This window comes from Sebastes umbrosus, chromosome 12, assembly GCF_015220745.1.
Source record: "Sebastes umbrosus isolate fSebUmb1 chromosome 12, fSebUmb1.pri, whole genome shotgun sequence".
In the NCBI taxonomy this organism is placed as follows: Eukaryota; Metazoa; Chordata; class Actinopteri; order Perciformes; family Sebastidae; genus Sebastes; species Sebastes umbrosus.
The window spans coordinates 28034025-28051970 of record NC_051280.1 but is presented as its reverse complement, the minus strand read 5'-3'; the positions used below and the strand labels follow the sequence as shown (position 1 = coordinate 28051970).

At 42.6% G+C, this 17946-nt stretch overlaps 1 protein-coding gene and 1 long non-coding RNA gene across 10 annotated transcripts in view; both read left to right on the top strand.

Moving 5' to 3' along the window:
- Nucleotides 1-9830, top strand: part of rnf220a (ring finger protein 220a) — a 313964-nt gene extending 304134 nt beyond the window's left edge. For 4 of the 9 annotated variants that reach the window (XM_037786674.1, XM_037786677.1, XM_037786673.1 and 1 more), the window contains 3 exons: nt 1537-1731; nt 2146-2220; nt 7926-9830. In XM_037786674.1, the coding sequence (XP_037642602.1) occupies nt 1537-1731; nt 2146-2220; nt 7926-7997 (342 nt within the window). In that variant the 3' untranslated portion in view covers nt 7998-9830. Of the gene's footprint in view, nt 1-1536; nt 1732-1939; nt 2016-2145; nt 2221-7925 lie in introns of all 9 variants that reach the window. The other 5 variants (XM_037786680.1, XM_037786678.1, XM_037786679.1 and 2 more) reach the window with 2 other exon arrangements.
- A 3008-nt stretch (nt 9831-12838) lies between these two features.
- On the top strand, nt 12839-15795 carry LOC119499330. The gene is made up of 3 exons (XR_005209377.1): nt 12839-13185; nt 14909-15066; nt 15645-15795. It is a non-coding gene; the product is annotated as an uncharacterized LOC119499330 (long non-coding RNA).
- Nucleotides 15796-17946: the final 2151 nt, after the last annotated feature.

The following is a 17946-nucleotide window of genomic DNA, read 5'->3' as shown; positions in this document are numbered from 1 at the left end:
CGGACACACGGCTCTTCTCCGCTCATCTGTCACTGTCCCTCATCTCTCTCTCTAACGCACACACACACATTTGAGCATACACAGAAACACAAATATGTGTACAATGTTCACACACACACACACAACACACATACACACACACACCGCCGTCTTACATCTAATCTGTCTCTGTCTGTCTTTAACCCGTCACTGCGCTCCTCCCCTGTCTCTCTGTGTCTGATGTGAAAGTCATCAGGTTGCTTTAACTTGTTAACATCTTAGAGAAGCTGGAGATTTCCACGGTAACCTCCCAAGTAGATGCAGAAACATGTCTAGTTTTGGGTAACTGTTGTGCACGGGTCCTAACCCTCCAACGCTCAGGTAGTTGTCTGTAAGTAGAAAACGAGTGCTCTCCCGCTGCAGCCGAGTTGGCTCAAGTTGATTCTCCGCTGGTCCTGAAGCGAGCTCAGCGCAGCGGTTTGGTCTCATCAGTGGATTTCTACCCCCATCTACTGGTCACCTTAGGAAGGCAAATTCAGCCTGGGTTTGGTTATTCATATAATAAGTGGGGCTGTCAATCAATTAAAATAGTTAATCCCTTTTTCATCTGTTCAAAACGTACCTTAAAGGGAGATTTGTCAAGTATTTAATATATAAATATGCTGCTTTATGCAAACGTATGTTTATATTTATTATTGGACATCAGTTAACTACACAGAACAATGACAAATATTGTCCAGAAACCCTCACAGGCACTGCCTTTAGCATAAAAAATATGCTCAAGTCATAACATGGCAAACTGAAACCCAACAGACAACAACAGCTGTCAGTGTGTCAGTGTGCTGACTTGACTACGACTTGCCCCAAACTGCATGTGATTATCATAAAGTGGGCATGTCTGTAAAGAGGAGACTCGTGGGTACCCATAGAACCCATTTTCATTCACATACCTCGAGGTCAGAGGTCAAGGGACCCCTTTGAAAATGCCAGTTTTTCCTCACCAAAATTTAGCGTAAGTTTGGAGCGTTATTTAGCCTCCTACCCGACAAGCTAGTGTGACGTGGTTGGTACCAATGGATTCCTTAGGTTTTCTAGTTTCACTCTAGCTCCAAAACTGGGCCTGCTACAGCTTACAAATCACAAGTTATGTTAATGCGTTAAAGAAGTTAGTGGCATTAAAACAAATTTGCGCAAACATGTTATATCGCGTTAACTTTGACAGCCCTAATAATAAGGAACTTTTTTTAAAAAGCTTGACCTTCAGCAACTTAGCCAAGTCATCATCATTCATATTCCTCATTATTTGACAAAACAAAGTCAGTGTGAACAGAGAAAGAAAGTTCTAAAGCATTTCTTCGTAGCAGTTTGTTCATCGGCTGTCTAAGCTGTACGCTCTCTCATGTGTGTGTGTGGGTCTGTGTGTCTGTCCACACGCGTGTGTGTGTTGCACTGTGGTTGTCTGTTGCGTGCGCGATCAGTACTGGCCCGGCTCTATGATTAGCTGCCACCTTTCGCCCCCCTCCTCTCCTCTCCCACCCCCACCCTCCCCTTCCGCAGAGGAAGCCTGCTATCCAGTCAGGCGCGGAGATCAAGAGCCTAGGGGTGTGGCCAGGGCCCCGGCCGCTGGCCAATGAGGTCGGAGAGAGGCAGCCTAAGTCCCTCCCCCTCGGCCTGTACTGCCTGTACAGGGGCCTTGTGATTGGTGGCTACGGCAGCGGCATAAAGAGGCTCCTCCCGCAGCCCTTACGGAGGGTAAGGCACTCCCTCCCTCCTCCGCTCCTCTTCCTCCCTCCTCCTCCTCCTCCCTCCTCATCTCTCCGTTCTTTTCGAGAGGAAAAGAAAAGATTGGGTTCATTCATGGTTCTCTCCCTCATCTTCTCCTCCCACTGCCTGCTTCCCTCTCGTCGTCTCTGCTCGTTGCCTGCCCGATATCGTGTCCGTGTGTGTGTGTGACCTGCAGGTTGCCGGTTCAGTTGCCCCCCCCCCCATGCTGCCTTGCTCAGTGGTTCTGTGGCTGCTGGCTGTGTCGTTCCATGGTTAGTGGTTTGATGCTGTCGGTCAGGGAATGTACAGTGTTGTTTTGGTCGTTGTTACCTGGCATGTGTGTGTCCTTTGGATTTGATGTCATTTCATGTTCCCTCCTCCTCTCTCACTGTCTGTTCCTAGGACTCTTACACGATGCCGCTCACCTCCATCCAGTGCTGGCACGTCCATTGTGAAGAATGCTGGCTCAGGACTCTGGTACGCACAAACTCACACACACACACACACACACACTCACTCCTCCTGCAGGGCAGCTCCTCATGACATGCAGTTATTGCAGCCTCATTTCATAGTCAGTGAGTTTCTCTCTGTAGCTGTGCCCCATGGGGAGGAACTAAAATGGAATATTCCTCAAATGACCTGTTCACTCGCCACATGCGCACACACACACACACACACACACACACACACAGGATCCAGGCAATGCAAACACTTCCAGTTCTCAGTTGGGGAAATGGTCCCCAAAAGGCTTGTTAAAATGTTGGAATAAAGTGGTCAACTCGAGCCTCCAATGAGTTCTACATAGTGCCTCGGGTCTGCACACACACACACACAGGCAGTGGTTCTGTTGGTTATTAGTTAGTCTAATATATTCAGTAGTGTGTAATTAGCTGGTGCTAATGTGGTAAATGGAGCGCGGAGGATAAACAGTCTCCTCGCTGGCTTTCGTTGGTTTTCTTTGCTGTTATCTCCTCTTTTCTCCACACATTCTGTCCTCTTTAGTGTCCTCTTCTGTTACCTTTTTCTTTCCAAAGCCTCTTCCTTCTCACCTCAGTGGCTCTATCTACTGTATAAATCACCATCAGTTAACAGTTATGACACACGTCAACAGTTACCAACGAGCAGTTCCCCACCTGTATACTCGCAATTATAATAAATACACTCTTGGCATAATTACAGGAAGAAACACACACAGAGAGAGAGGGGCAGAAATGAACGTCAGAAGGATCGTGTGCAATTGCTGCAACACTGCATCTTTATGGTCACAAGAGGATAAATGACTTTAGTTCAAAACTAGAGCGGCTCAATTATGGCCAAAATCATAATCACAGTTATTTTGGTCAATATTGAGATCACGATTATTTAACATAATTATTTATTGACTTTGAAAACATCATGCATTTAGAAAGAAAATGCTGTAGCCTACATTTTAAAGTTAAATGCATCAATCTGGTGAGAGCAAAATTAAGTGGCTAGATCTATGAAGAACTCTGTGCTCCTATAAACCATATAATCATAAGTAAGGGATAATGTACAGTGAGCTTGTATCACCCTTCAGCTTTGTGTCGGGGTCCTGCTCACCCTGTTGGGGTTTATTTCACAATAATGACCGGCTCGCTGTACATTAACCTGCTTATTACGCGTCAAGTTACTAAAGAAATCAATAATTTGACCCAAAATACTGATCTGAAAATGATTTTATGGATTCTCCTAATAAAATTGTCCTCGCGTTGTGTACAGAGATCAGATCTGTGTCCATGGCAACGGTCTGTTATTCATAGCAGCCGTCTGCTATAAAGAATTAACACACCGTAAAATGCTGTAATTGACCAATCAGACACGGAGCCGCGAGCCACCTTCACTCTGGGCCTTTCCAAGCCAACCTAGAGCAGCAGCCCGTGATCCGCCAAGCGGGGTGAAAGTGCACCGTTGTAAAGGAAAGCCGTGCGCTGGATTTGTAACACAAGACAAAACGAGAGCATCATTGCGAAATGGAATGCGGCGCGATAATCGTCTAACTCCATTATCTTGCTTTTCATGAACATTGGAAGCCAATTTCATAATTAATTGAATTAATCGCCCAGCCCTATTAGAAACACTGAATGTAAACATAACTTATGTTTGTTTACAAGAAAACTCCAGAGGGTACCTTTAAGCTCCTTGTCTACCTGACGGGCTGGCCACACGTGCCTTTTAGTGCATGTGAGCGTGCCCCACTGGCTAGCTCACGGCTGCCGCTCTGCACGGCTCTCGCACGGCGGTTACAGCTGATAATGCCGTCCCAACCGACAGCACCCTTGCGGAACCGTAGTCCCCATCCTCTGGGTTACCCCTCAGTTTAACTCTGTCAGCACTGTTAGCACCGTTGGCTACAAGTCACCGGCCCAGCTGTCGCCATGTTGAGAGCCGTGCAGAGGCAATAAAAATGTCGTATTCAGTACCTTTTTAAGTATCGCAGCCTCACCTGCCATTTGTGTGGCGACAGATTTTTGTTGTCTCAAGGCCAGTCTAGTACCAAAATTGCAGAGTGATTGATATTTGATAGTACAACACATACAATCACCAACCATTTTGGCATTTGATCATCATTCTTTCCAGCAAATAATGGATAGATTAAAGTTAAATTAAAAGTAAAGTAAGACTAAGAAGGCACCTGGCTCTAATGATGGCTGCCCTTATTCAGGTTTAATTGGTCATTTAGATGTGCTAATGATTGTGTGGAACATGCATCCAATATAAGATCAATACTGATTCATGACGAGCTTCATGTGGGTACAACAAAACAGTCTGTGCATGTTTTATAAATTACTTAGTAGAGTTCTAATTTTCTTTTATTACATTTTTAAAGGGAGACCGTAAGAAAACATTCTTGAATGAGGCCCATTGTTTCCATCTGCCATGTACCTGTGTACTGGTGTGTACTGGTGTGTACTGTGTGTGTGTGCATGTGCTGCCGTCACAGGTCTAATGTATGGGGCATTAAACTCGTAGCCTGGAGACAGCTATAAAAACGGGAGGGCCAAGCTGATCAAAGTAAATGCCTGGGAATCTAGTTAACGTCAGCCCGGCCCCTTACCGCTTTAATGAGCAAGGCAGCTGGAGCGCAGCGTGATGGGCACACACCCACACACACTTACCGCCCACACTAAACGGGAGTACGCCGCTTCGACGGGCGCGCAAACAAACAAGAGGACTCGCATCAGCACTAGTATCAAAACATCTCATACCCATAATACCCAGCGCTACTGTACAAACCTGTGTGTGTACTTTTCTACCCATCTTCCATCTCTCTACTCTTTCTTCACCTCCACACTTTTCCTTGTTCTTTTTTATTCTCTCTTAAGACACAAAGAGACTGTTTTGAGTACCAGTGGTTGCGTTAGACTTTCTCCTTGTCCGTCATTCTGATGGACAGGGTTGTAAAAACTCCATCATAATCTATAATTGCCCGTCATTTCGTATTTTGAGTGATAACAAGACATAGGCGTTTTTAAAGGTGGTGATTCTAATCCAATATACTTTTTGTCAAATTCAGCGCTCTCCTCGCGGTCCGCTAGCTGTACGTTCTGTATGCGCTGAAAAAAAATCCGGCATTGATACACACAAGGAACACACAAAGAAAGTGGATCGGACCGAGCCATGAGAGCCCTATCGAATGTCATTTTTTACATTCAAAGCTTCTCTTGAGGTTTTTGAATGAAGCTTAAAATGTCTGTTAATAAGCTGCAGGTGTGAGCTTCCTTTTTGTGTGCGGCAGCAAGTGGGAGAGCAAACCGTTTTTGACAATGTTGGTTTTGAAAGGCTAAACGCCAACAAATACAGTTTGAAGCAGAATATTGCGTTAGATAGAATGATGGAGTTACATCGATCCTTGTTCAATAGCTAAATTTTGACTTTTAGAATGAGAATTTTTTTTAAAAATTCAGTCAATGATGGAAAATATTTGGCTAACACAACCTCTGTTGAGTTCTCTGGAGCCACAAATCCTCTTGGCAGGAGCCTGTGAGATCTGTCAGACTCTCACACCACCTCAGTCCTCTCCAGTGTGAATGTGTTCACCCTTCAGACTGCCTCACTCTGTGAGCCAACTCCAAAGACTTTATTCAGTGGCTTACAGGACAAGAAGCCTATAAATCTCCAGGGTCAAGTGAACCTGTACATTATTTGTACTGACCAGCAGGGATTTGGAAGGTTCAGGTACTCCAGTTATGAGATCTCTGCATTCTGTCGTACCAGTGTTAGATGTCACACATGCAGTGTTTCTCCGGAGGGAAAGACTAAACTCATACACTCGTATGTTTTACACACATTACAGTGGACCGATGAAAGTCTCCACATACCAAAGAGATACTTTTGGGATGTGGGTGATGGTCAGTTTTGTAGACAAAATATGTCTTAACAAGTCACGTCTAGCTATTCATAACATAAAAGAAGCAATTGCTGCAGCCTCCTCTCCTAGTTAACTCCAGATGAACCACTGGGCTTCATTTATTTACATGATCTATCTTGACTTTTATATTTTATTCATACATCTGTAACCAATGCAAATAAACAGCAGAGTGAAAAGTGCAGGAATGTGCCCGCAGCACAGCAGTTACCACCCAACACAAGAGAGGAAACAAGCTGACGGGTAGAAAGAGGCAGCAGAGGAGAAGAGACGGAGAGTTGGAGGGAGGACAGTGGTGGAGAGACCACCCAGTCTCAATGTGTTGCATATTATCACCTGCTGCTTTTACTGCAGATGGCACACTATCAAAGCAGAGGGAGAGGACGGCGAGATGGAGCTATGCTGCTAACAGGCGGGTTTTACATTCACGTAGAGGGAGGAGGAGGAAGTGGTTAATATGACAGAACTTGGCTCACCTGTGAGGCTCTGCTAAACCGTCAAAGGAGACAGTTTTATAAACGTGATCACACAGAGCGTGTTATCCAGGTGGAAAACACGAGGCGCACCGCACTGCCTTTCTTTTGCCCGACCAGACAGTGTTTTTTGCACTTTGCTCGTCTTTTTTTTTTTTTTTTATTGTTGCCAGGCAACCACTAAATAAGTGCTAACGTTACCTTAATATAAACCATGAACTGTACGCTACACAAATAGTTAATACAGTGGAAACTGCTTATAGTATGCACGGGTCAAATCGATCACTATAAGCGGATGATTATTATAACCACATTTTTGTTGTTGTGCATCATTTCTAATGCAGATTACCATCTAATTGACGTCTGTATATTTATTACATGAATACAAAGTAATGAAACGGACCGCTTCGCTATTTTACGGGCTCGCTGTTTATTCCTTTGCCTTTTACCTCACCGAGGCAAAACGCTTCTCTCTCATTGAAAACAATTACAAATTTACTAAAATAACTGATAAGGCTAAACCTGAAGGTCTCCCACTAATGATTATTTTAATTTTTGCTGATTTTTTCAGTTCAGTTTGTGATCTATAGAATGTCCAAAAAACAGTAAGAACTCATGGTAACATCTTCAAATTGCTTGTTTTGTCCGCCCAAAATCAACCTTTATCAATTGTTAAAAATCTGCATGCCATATCATATCGTTGATGAGAATTACAGGTATAAATTAGGGATGGGTCATGATTTTCAAATATTCATTAAATTATACAAAAAATCAAATAGTTTATGCGACTATCATGTCTTAAAAAAAAATATTTTTCCTTGTTTTTACCGTGGCCTGGTCATAACGTTACAACTAGGCACCAGTAAAACATGTGTGGCACGTTCAGTTTGGCTCTTTTCTGTCGATCTTCGAAGAATGATTGAAGAGTTCCCAGTGATTATCGAATAGTATTTTTGCTTGAAATGCCCGTCCCTAGTATAAGTCTTGCGGTGATGAAAGTTGATGAAAATGAATATCATGATATTGCAAAGTGTTGATGTATTTACATCACGACTAAGTAGAGCAACGGCTAAAAAGGTCTCGTACGCCATCATCTGGGTACATTGACCTGAGACACATCAGGATCTGGTTCAGCTCAGATGACGGTGTGACTGATCCTCACATTAGAGAAACTGGAACCAACAAATGTTTGGTAGTTTCATAAATGAAGAAATTGTTGCAGCACTATAATCCTGAGTGAATGCATTTGTGAGTGACCTTATTCTGACCTTAACTCATTTCCTAAGCAACGAAGCTAACTGTTGTCTCTCCATCCATCACAGGGGAACAAGAAGCTGTGCCCGCAGTGCAACACCATCACCTCACCCGGAGACCTGAGGCGCGTCTACTTGTAAAGAGCACACCCACCCCCACCCTCACCCCGCGCCTCTTCGTCGGTCCAATCCATTCCTCCTCTCATCTTGGATTTCATCGCCCTCCCCTACCCTCCGTCGATCGTCATTTGTTCCCCCCCTCTCTCTCTCTCGTGGCCTGGGTCGCTAGCTCCAAACCCTCCAAGAGCGCACAGAGACGAGACGGCTGTCTTTGAGACTCCACCGGCTCTTTCCAGGAGGTTATAACTGGATGAAATGACTGAGCAGGACTGACTGACTCTCTGGCTGGCTGCCTGGCCACCCACAAAAAATAATGAAAAGGAGACCACAGGTCTGCCATCACTGACATGACTCCCTGTCCATGTAACGGGGTGTCATCCACTGAAGGACTTTAAAGTCAGTGGAGAACCCCCGACAGCCAGCTAAACCCTGCTGAGACCTGGTGGCTTCATGCTGCTGGAGCTGGACCTGAAAGGAACTTCTTAATACAGAATATAAAGACTTCTTTTTCCCCCCTCTAGCTCTTCTTTGACATTTCGATGGTGCTGGACAACGGGCTCTACCCCCGGAAGACTCGACAGAAAGCTTCTTTTTTTTGTTTTTCCTTTTTTTTTGTTCGCTATCCCAGAGAGAAAACTCTTGCCCCTGTTGCTTAAGAGAATTAAAAAAAGGGCCTGTCCACTAAAACTGAGCTTTCAACCAAACTAAGAATAACCTCACAACCTTGAAAAAGGAGTTTGACACTCCTCCTCCTCCTCCTCTTCTTCTTCTCACGAGCCCTTCCCTCCTCTTCTTCCCCCTCTTTTGTGATGTTCTAGTGAAGTAAACCAAAATTTCTCCCCCCCTTCAAGATGCAGTGCAAGCACATGTAATATAGTTCTATGTATGTTTACAATGTTGGGTGTAAATGACATAGAGTTCACACACATATGTACACACACACACGTGCAAACACATACATTACCGTCAGCAGACCACACACAGAACAGAAGTATATAATATCAAAGTCCTGTTGTAAGTTGGAGGGGTCTGGGAATGATGTTTTGGGGGGGGAAAAAATGGCTGGAATAAAAGAAGCCTTCTGTATTTTTTAAAAAAAGATCATTTGAAGATCCGTTATTTCACTGTACAGGAATAAAACATTTAAGTAATAATAAACTACTCGAGACTAGATGGTCAAGATTTAGGTGGTGTAATTTTTTCTGCAGAGTACCCTGATAAACTGCAGAACACGACGCGAGGACAGATCTTTTTTTTGTTCTACCGAATGGAGAGATTCCTATTGCCCAAGATTTACTGCAAACAACGTCCAACTGAGCCTCTTCTTTTAACCTCCATTTTCTGCTTCCTCTCAGTTGGAGTAACACCATGCTCAGATCATAGTCTAGAAACATTTTGTTTTTTACCCCTACATGTCTCAAAAGAAAGCTTTTTTCCATTGTTCTCACACTGCTAAAAACGCTGCAAAAAAGGTCCCAACATGGCAACCCCCGAAGGGCAGGTTCTTTCTAGCTATAACGGATGAGGGGAGTCTCTGGAAAAGAAGGATGGCCAAGGCTGAACTGGCAACTTCCAGAACCCGCAGCATTTCCTCCCCCCCTCTCCCCTCACCCCCTTTCCCTTTTACGGCAGCAGCAGCAGCAGCAACCAAGGTGGTGGTGTGCTTTGTGTTTGTAAAACTATGTATTCTGTGACGTCTGTATTGTTGTAAGAAATGCTGAAAAAAAAAAGAAAAAATAAAACTTCTCAAATACCACGAGTGGTCTCGTTCACACAAAAATCTGGGTGGTAAAATAAAACGGAAATGTTCCTGTGTTCACTGAAATAAAGCTGAGGAAGATGGCATTGATGCAGAAGACACTTGCTCTGTTTATGTGCATCTTTAATGTCATCTCATGTCTTTTTTTTTTGTGTGTTTGAAGTCGATCTCCATCCACTCTGAAGTAATGTACGAGGCCCCCAGTTTAAACACTTACCTTTTGTTTTCATAGGTAAATAAATTGGGTCGTCTTTATAACAAGACAAATAATTCATGGGGTAAAGAAAGCATGAGGTGATCTCTACTGATGGATCTTCATTTTCTTATAGCTGTATTTTCTTTGGCTCATTGTGTAGTTAAACCTCCTGGTAGGTTAAACACTGGTCAGGCAATCAGGATGTGATGCTACGTTATTGCATTCACATTGTGATTCCTTCAACTTTTCGTTGATTCGAACCTGCCCTAAAGATGACAAATTGCACAAGAGGATTGTGTCTGTACAACAGAGTATTATGACCACATTGAGGACATTTGTTTTCGAGACTGCATTCATACTTTTATGTGAATAAAGTCATAATATTTTGAGAAAGAAGAAGAAAACAAACAAGTGTGACTCACATAGTGCACAATCCCAGATAAAGTTGTGTTTAATCAAAATACCACAAACTGACAGAATAAGCCTAGCCTACTTGCCAGCTATTGGTGCTGGCAGTTCTGTTGTCATGTTGTATAATTGGAAATGCCATGTATTGTCTGCTGTTTGTATTGTACTTAAAGGGATAGTTTGAGTGTTTTGAAATGGGGTTGTAGGAGGTACTTATCCATAGTCAGTGTATTACCTACAGTAGATGATGGTTGGCATGCCCCCAGCTTGGAGAAACAGACAGCAGTACCAGCATGGAAGCAAAGCAATGTACTGCTGTGGACGGGGCCGACAGCGAAACGTATTTTAGACAACTAAAAGAAAAGGTCACCAAAAGAAAAGTCAATATCAGTTTAAGTGTTCGGTGTATTTAGAATATTTTTGTTGGTTTACCTTACCATCAGACAACCCTTTCTGAGAGGGAACTGAATCTGTTTTATCCATCTATGCTCTCGCCAAAGCCACCAGACTCCATTGAAAAAAACTGTAATTTTACTTTGCAGAACACGGGGGTTGCTGGTCTACCGCTGCCTCGATTGGTTAGAGTCTTTGTGTTATTGTGTGAAAGTCATACAATTGCACTTTACTTTAATTACTGTTTTTTTCAATGGTGTCTGGTTGCTTTGGCGAGAGCATAGACAACGACTTCAGATCCCCGTTGGAAACATAGACTGTATAGCTATCTCACGGCAAGGTAAACCGGCAAAAATATTCAAAATATAACGTACACTTAAACTGTTTTTTTAGGTGTCTAAAATACATTTTTGCTGACAGCCCCGTCCACAGCAGTACATTGCTTTGCTTCCGTGCTTCCTCAAACTGGGAGTGTGCGAACCGCCATCTACTGTAGGTAATACACTGACTATGGATAAGTACCTCATACAACCCCACTTCAAAACACCTGAACTATCCCTTTAATGGGAAATTGGTGACAGGATACATACACATTGCGCAGAGTGTAGAAGGTGGGGGTCAAATGCAAATTTTTGCCCCAAGATCCCCTAAGAGATTAACACCAAACATAGTAGTCTACTAAAAAAATTACACAATACAGCTTTATTTTTTATAGTAATGTGACTGTAAAAAGTGTTTCATGTTTGCATCAATCCTTTTGTTGACTGCTCAGGCCGTAGGAGACGCTGCCATGCTGAAGCCTGTTTTCCATAAGGTGAAATAACCGCATGTATATGTGTTAGATCATCGTCGGGGTGAGTCATTAAGACAAGTGCTGTCAGATGCTAATAAAGTTTTATTGCGAGGGAGGAAACCACTAGGAAACCACAGCAGGAGGTGAGTCTTGCTTAAAACCCAACTGGTTAATCCCAAAACCACAATGTCTCAGATCTCATATTCCTGCCAGGGCCAGTGTGAGTGAAGCCATCCCAACCGCCCCAAACCTACAGCGTCAATGTGAATATGTACAAATCTGTTGCTTAAACCTGCAGTAGGCAGAATGTTTTTGGCATCATTTGGCAAAAATTACATAATAACCTTTCAGCATATTTCAGCATACATATTTTTTCTCGTAAATTTATGACTTTATTCTCATATTACGATTTTTTTCTCGTAAACTTATGACTTTATTGTCATAATATTACAACTTTGTTTTCTCATAAACTTATGATATTACGACTCTTTTTCTCGGAAACTTATGACTTTATTCTCATAATATAAAAAAAAAATTCTCGTAATATTATGACTTTATTCTCGAAATCTCAGATTTATTTATTTCCTCAATGTAGCCCTAATACTCTGTCGTACATGCACTACTGTCAGGATATAGTGACTGTTTTATAAAAATTACTTTTTTAAATCATATTTGCTCCATTTCTCCCTACTGCAGCTTTAAGGTGGTGTGTAGCTGCTCCCATTTCTCTGCTCATGAAGCAGATCCAGAAGACAGCATTGCCACCTAGAGGACACAACCACTGCTCTCTCCATAAAACTCCACATAAACCCACTACTGCCAGTATCAGGCAGCTATCAGCAGTCAGCCAGATGGTGTCAGCATGCAAGGGGAAAGAAAAGGTGTGCATGTGTGTGTGTATATATGTGTGTGTGTGTATGTGTGTATGTGTGTGCATGTGTGTGTGTGTGTGTGTGCCTGCCTGCATACTCTTGTTAAACAGTGTTATAGAAACCAACCCTGCCAAGCATCAGAGCTCATTTAGCAGCCGCCAGTAACACGACTTTTTGCAAGAATTACAACAGTATGATGTCTCCCACCACCAGACTCATGTGTGATCTGTGTCCAAGTCCTCCTACCCAGACCAGGGTGAGGTCTTATTAGACCCAGACCAAGGAGAGGCCTTATTAGACCCAGACGAAGGTGAGGCCTTATTAGACCCGGACGAAGGTGAGGCCTTATTAGACCCGGACCAAGGTGAGGTCTTACTAGACCCAGACCAAGGTGAGGCCTTATTAGACCCGGACCAAGGCGAGGTCTTATTAGATCCGGACCAAGGCGAGGCCTTATTAGACCCGGACCAAGGCGAGGCCTTACTAGACCCGGACCAAGGCGAGGCCTTACTAGACCCGGACCAAGGCGAGGCCTTACTAGACCCGGACCAAGGCGAGGCCTTACGAGACCCGGACCAAGGCGAGGCTTTACGAGACCCGGACCAATGTGAGGCCTTGTGAGGCCTTATTAGACTCAGCCCTGCCCACTGAGCGCTCCTGTTAGTGCTGTCAGATGCTCATAAAGTGGCAGTGAATGAACTGACAGGGTTTTGTCAGCAGGAGATGTGAAGTGTGTAGAATATTCTGGAGTTGTGTGAAGTGTCTGGGCAAAACTACTGCAATATAATGTGAGTGTGAATATCTAATAAGTAAGTTATCAAGACATTTTTAACAAATATTTTGTTGTGCATGACCCAAACTAATCCAAATGACTGAGAGCTGAATGATTACTTTAATTTGACTGTGTAAAATGCTACTCGGCTTGACATGCTGTTAGCAGCTAGAGGTGTATGCTGTGTTGCTTGCTAAGCTGAGCTACCGTTAGCTGGTGATGTTATTGGCAGAAGTGTATGCTTTGTACTGGCTAATTTGAGGTATCTGAGGAAGCTGGTTTGGTTTGTGTTTGGTGAGTCAAGCAGCTTGCTATGCTGCTAGGTTTGTTGTTAGGTGGTTGTTGTTTGCTATGATGTACGTAGCTGGTGATGTCACAGGAAGAAGTGAATATAAGCTTGCTTCAGAGGGCTGTGCTGAATGTGCAGGTGAACTGTCTCTGTGTCGTGGGCCTAACTCAACCAAACACCAGTTATTGAGAGGATGACCCTATAACCTTTACTCTTACACTCACATACTTTACAATCTGTACAGCATACGACACCCTCTGTCCTTAGACCCTTGATTTGGATAAGGGACATGTCCCCCAAAAAGCAGTTTAAAGGTGTGTTATATTAGGTCAGGGCTAGAAAATAGTGTCACCTGTCAGAGGGCTTAGTAGATGTATGATGGCACAGCCTGATACCGACTGCAGGGCCTAATAATAGGGCAGTTTTTGGCACATTTCATTATTTGTATAGATAACTGAGGGGGGTTTTACATGAGATGAACAGTGTAGGAGTTGTGACTCTTTTTATAATGTCTCTTCTCCCAACTTAAGGTGACCAAAAGTAATATGACAAATTAACACAAACTTATATAAAGTCATCCCATTCTTAACATTTTGTCTCATAGCAGTAGCAGGTATTAATGGACTGCAACATTGGTCATCTACCACACACTTGTATGTGCAGCGTTTGAAATATTCTGCCTCTAGTGCCCCCCAGTGGTAGTATTTTTTTTTTTTAATAAAAGGACGGGTAGATTTTCAACAGGACTTTGTCCTTTTTCTACAAACAAAAACATATGGCATCTGAATATTTCTAAACATGATGTAATCTGTTTGTAATTCTACTCACTGGGGCTTTAAATAAGTGAATTCAGCAAAATTTTCTCAATGATGTCAGAGTCACACTGCTGTAATGTGAATAGAACATCTAGTTTAACCATTCAAAGAATCATCAAAATGTCAAGACTATTCATCAAAGCTATTTTCTTTTAAGTAGTATAGAAATATGAAAGTATAGAAGGTGAATATAATATTATTTTGCCAAGTTGATGAGTGAAAAAAAAAACAGCATTGTCTGTGTGTATTTGTGTGTGTGTGTGTGTGCAGCTGTGAATCCCATGTCCATGGAAATGTCCTTTTGGAGGTCAGACAGTGTGCGTCCCACTGTGGATGTACACAGTACGGTGTGGTCATTATTGGCATTTTACAAACACACACACATTTGCCGATCAATATGACAGTACTCTCCCTGCCCCGTCTTCCTTCCTACACCTCCCATAGACACCCATACATATGATGCATTCACAATGCGCACGCATAGACCCATAAACACACATTCACAAGTACACACACACACACACAGTTTGACACAAACTGCATATTGATTCAATCACTGACTTACTCTGGGCGGATGAAGACAATAGTATTGGCCAGTTCAACTAGACTGTGTGTGTGTGTGTGTGTGTGTTTAGCTCCAGGTTGGGTGCCAGAGGTACCAGGAAATCTATCCAAGAGGCGCCTGCAGAAAGAGGCAGGAAATTGAACCAGTTGACAGAAGAACCCCCTGAAGGCTGGTTCAGAGTCATTAAGGCCATTTAGCTCATCAGCTAGCTCCACCCAAAAGCACAAGGTGAGTTCCCATGGTTTTTGAGTCCTTATCACATGCTATTATATGAATGAGTTGATCAAAAAAATTATAGTTACAATGCAAAAGTATGCAAAATGTGGATGAGGGAATTGTGCAACAAATTGCTATAGAGTAAAACCGAAATGTCCTGTAAAATACAGTTTACCACCAACAAATAAAATGTGTGCAGGGTCCCATGTAAACCATGTATACTGTGTAATATCTGGCAGCATCTAGTGGTGAGGTGCAGATTGCATCCTCTCCTGTGTGCCAAGCGTGTAGAAGAACTACGGTGGCCAACGTGAAAATGTGAATGGCCCTATCTAGAGCCATTTAGAGCAGAACCAGTATGTAGAGTGTGTGTGTATGTGGGAAGTGAGTGGTGAAGCGAGAGAGAGAGAGAGAGAGAGAGAGAGAGAGCGGCAGCGAATGTGTGAACAAGTGAGCGAGTGGAGCAGAAGACAGAGTTAGTTTAGCTTTGACAATATCAAGGGATTGTACAGTGGAAGTTGCAGTTTGTGCAGAAATAAATGCTGCAGCTCGTCATTGCTAACAGAAGTTTCCTGTGTTTTGTTTCCCAGCAGCTGAGATGAGTGACGGCGGGGGTGAACTCCGGAGCGAGTAACGTGATCGACTTCGGCCCAAGCAGGAAAAGTTAACACAGTGGTTTGTCCGTTCTGGGCTACTGTAGAAAAACATGGCGGCCGGCTCCGTGAAGAGGACCTGCTCATTCTAAGGTTACAAAAACACAACGACATAGCTTATTTTTATGTGATCATACACTAAAGAAAACATACTTTTAATACTCCATTTCATATTCCATTTCTGCCAATAGATCCCCCTCAATGTTACACACTGGTCCTTTTTAAGTTAATAAAATCATCACAAGCAAAACAGCTATGTGGGAGAATGCGTTAGTCACCTTTTAATTGCAATAACATATTGTATTTCCAAATTAACAAAACATCTACAGTAAACCAGTGGTGCAAATACTCAGGTCCTGAGTCTGCTTACATTTTAAAGCAGCAATATGTTGCAATGACCGCTAGCGTTTAAAATTCAAAACATTGGAGGTGTGGCCCGGCCGCTCCTCCGGTGGGACTGATAGCAGTAAGTACGCGTTTAGGCAATTTGAGGGTTACCTTCTAGACACAACCGCGTTAGCCTCTGGCCAGCAGTAGTCAGAATCACTTTACCCTCAATTCAGCATGTTTCCTCAATCTCTGATGACATATCATGGTCATTTTATGATTTATTACAGTAAATATATTACATATTGGTCCTTTAATGCATCAACAATGATCGTCCAAAAATATTTTATATACATACCTCCATGTAAAGTGTCCTTGGGTTTCTTGAAAGGTGCTTTATAAATGCAAGTTATTATTATTATATCACTCTGAAAGGGTGCATTCTGCAAAATGAGCACTTTTCATTTTAGAACTTAAAGCAAATTTAGCTGATTTTATCTGCGTACTTTTACTTAAGTCACATTTTAAATAAAAGACTTTTACTTCTAACAGAATATTTTGACATTGTAGTATTGATACTTTTCCTTAAGTAAATAATCTGACTACTTCGTCCACCACTGCAGTAAACGTGGGACAGTACTAGTAGCACCAAGTCTGGTATTTTTCACCTAATATCAGTTTACAAGCACCGATAGGTCTTTGCAACAATGAGTAAATGTGTTAATATCTTTGTTACTTGACTCATAACATTTTTAGAGATTGTTTTATTTACTTAATTGTAATATATCCCAGTAGTACCTTACAGCATTGCAGTGTGTTCACACCTATTTAGATGGAACCTGTCCTCCTGCAGTGACACTAAGTTTCCACAGGGTGGCAGTGTTTGATAGCAAACAGCCTCCCAGCTTGTCATGCAAGACCCTCTAGAAGCTCTTTTACATTTAACTTAATAAAAGATTTATTACTTTCCATTTATATTTTTTATAACTAAGTTATCTTGCACAGGATGGCAAGACATGTACTGGACTACCAAAAAGGACAATTCAAGATGATATGCCCAACATTGTGTAATTGAAGTTATGCAACAGTGGCAATTTGTCAGAAGCAGTGACGTTGATATAAATGTGCGCTAAAGCTTAAAGTAGGAATACTAGTATCCAGTTTGTGAAAAGGAGACAGAGTAAGCTGAGAGAAAAGATGAGGAGCGAGGTCATCTCATCTGTTTCATCTGCTCCTCTAGTCCCCTTCACCACTCCTCCTTTCATCTTGGCAAGCCCCCCAGGGGAGAACACTGGCCCACTGTGTTAGCTGTGTGTGTGTGTGTGTTGGGGAATGAGGGGGGTCTTGGGGTCTTGCCACAGGATCCCCATATCTTGAAAGGGGGAGATGACAACATGAGATAATGGTGAAAAGGAGTAACAGGGGTGTGGGGAACGTGAGTATGCGTGTTGTGTCCCCAAACCCCCCCAAAAATCCTGTGATATTCTACCTGCTCGTCTTTACCCCCTCACACGCAGAACACACGTTGCTCTCTCTCCTGAAATTACTGTCACGTTTATTTCCATAGCTCAAATGCAAAGCTTTAGGCTACTGCTTTACTTATCTCATGACCATTCTAATTTGAATAAATAGTTCATTTTGGGTATGCATCATGAACAGGGATTATGGTGTGTGATTGACTTGGTCAGTGTATGAAGGACTTACCATGTCATCTAACTGCACTTTACCAATTCTAACACTATTATTATGCATGGTAATAGGACAATTATTAGACGGCAGAGCTGTACTAAGGCCTGTAATCTCTCTAGGCAACCATCATTATTGTACTCCGGTAGCAAGGTTATAAAAGTTTCGAATTTTCAGTTTTTTTTATTATTAGAGCTGTCAATTGATTAAAATATTTAATCACGAT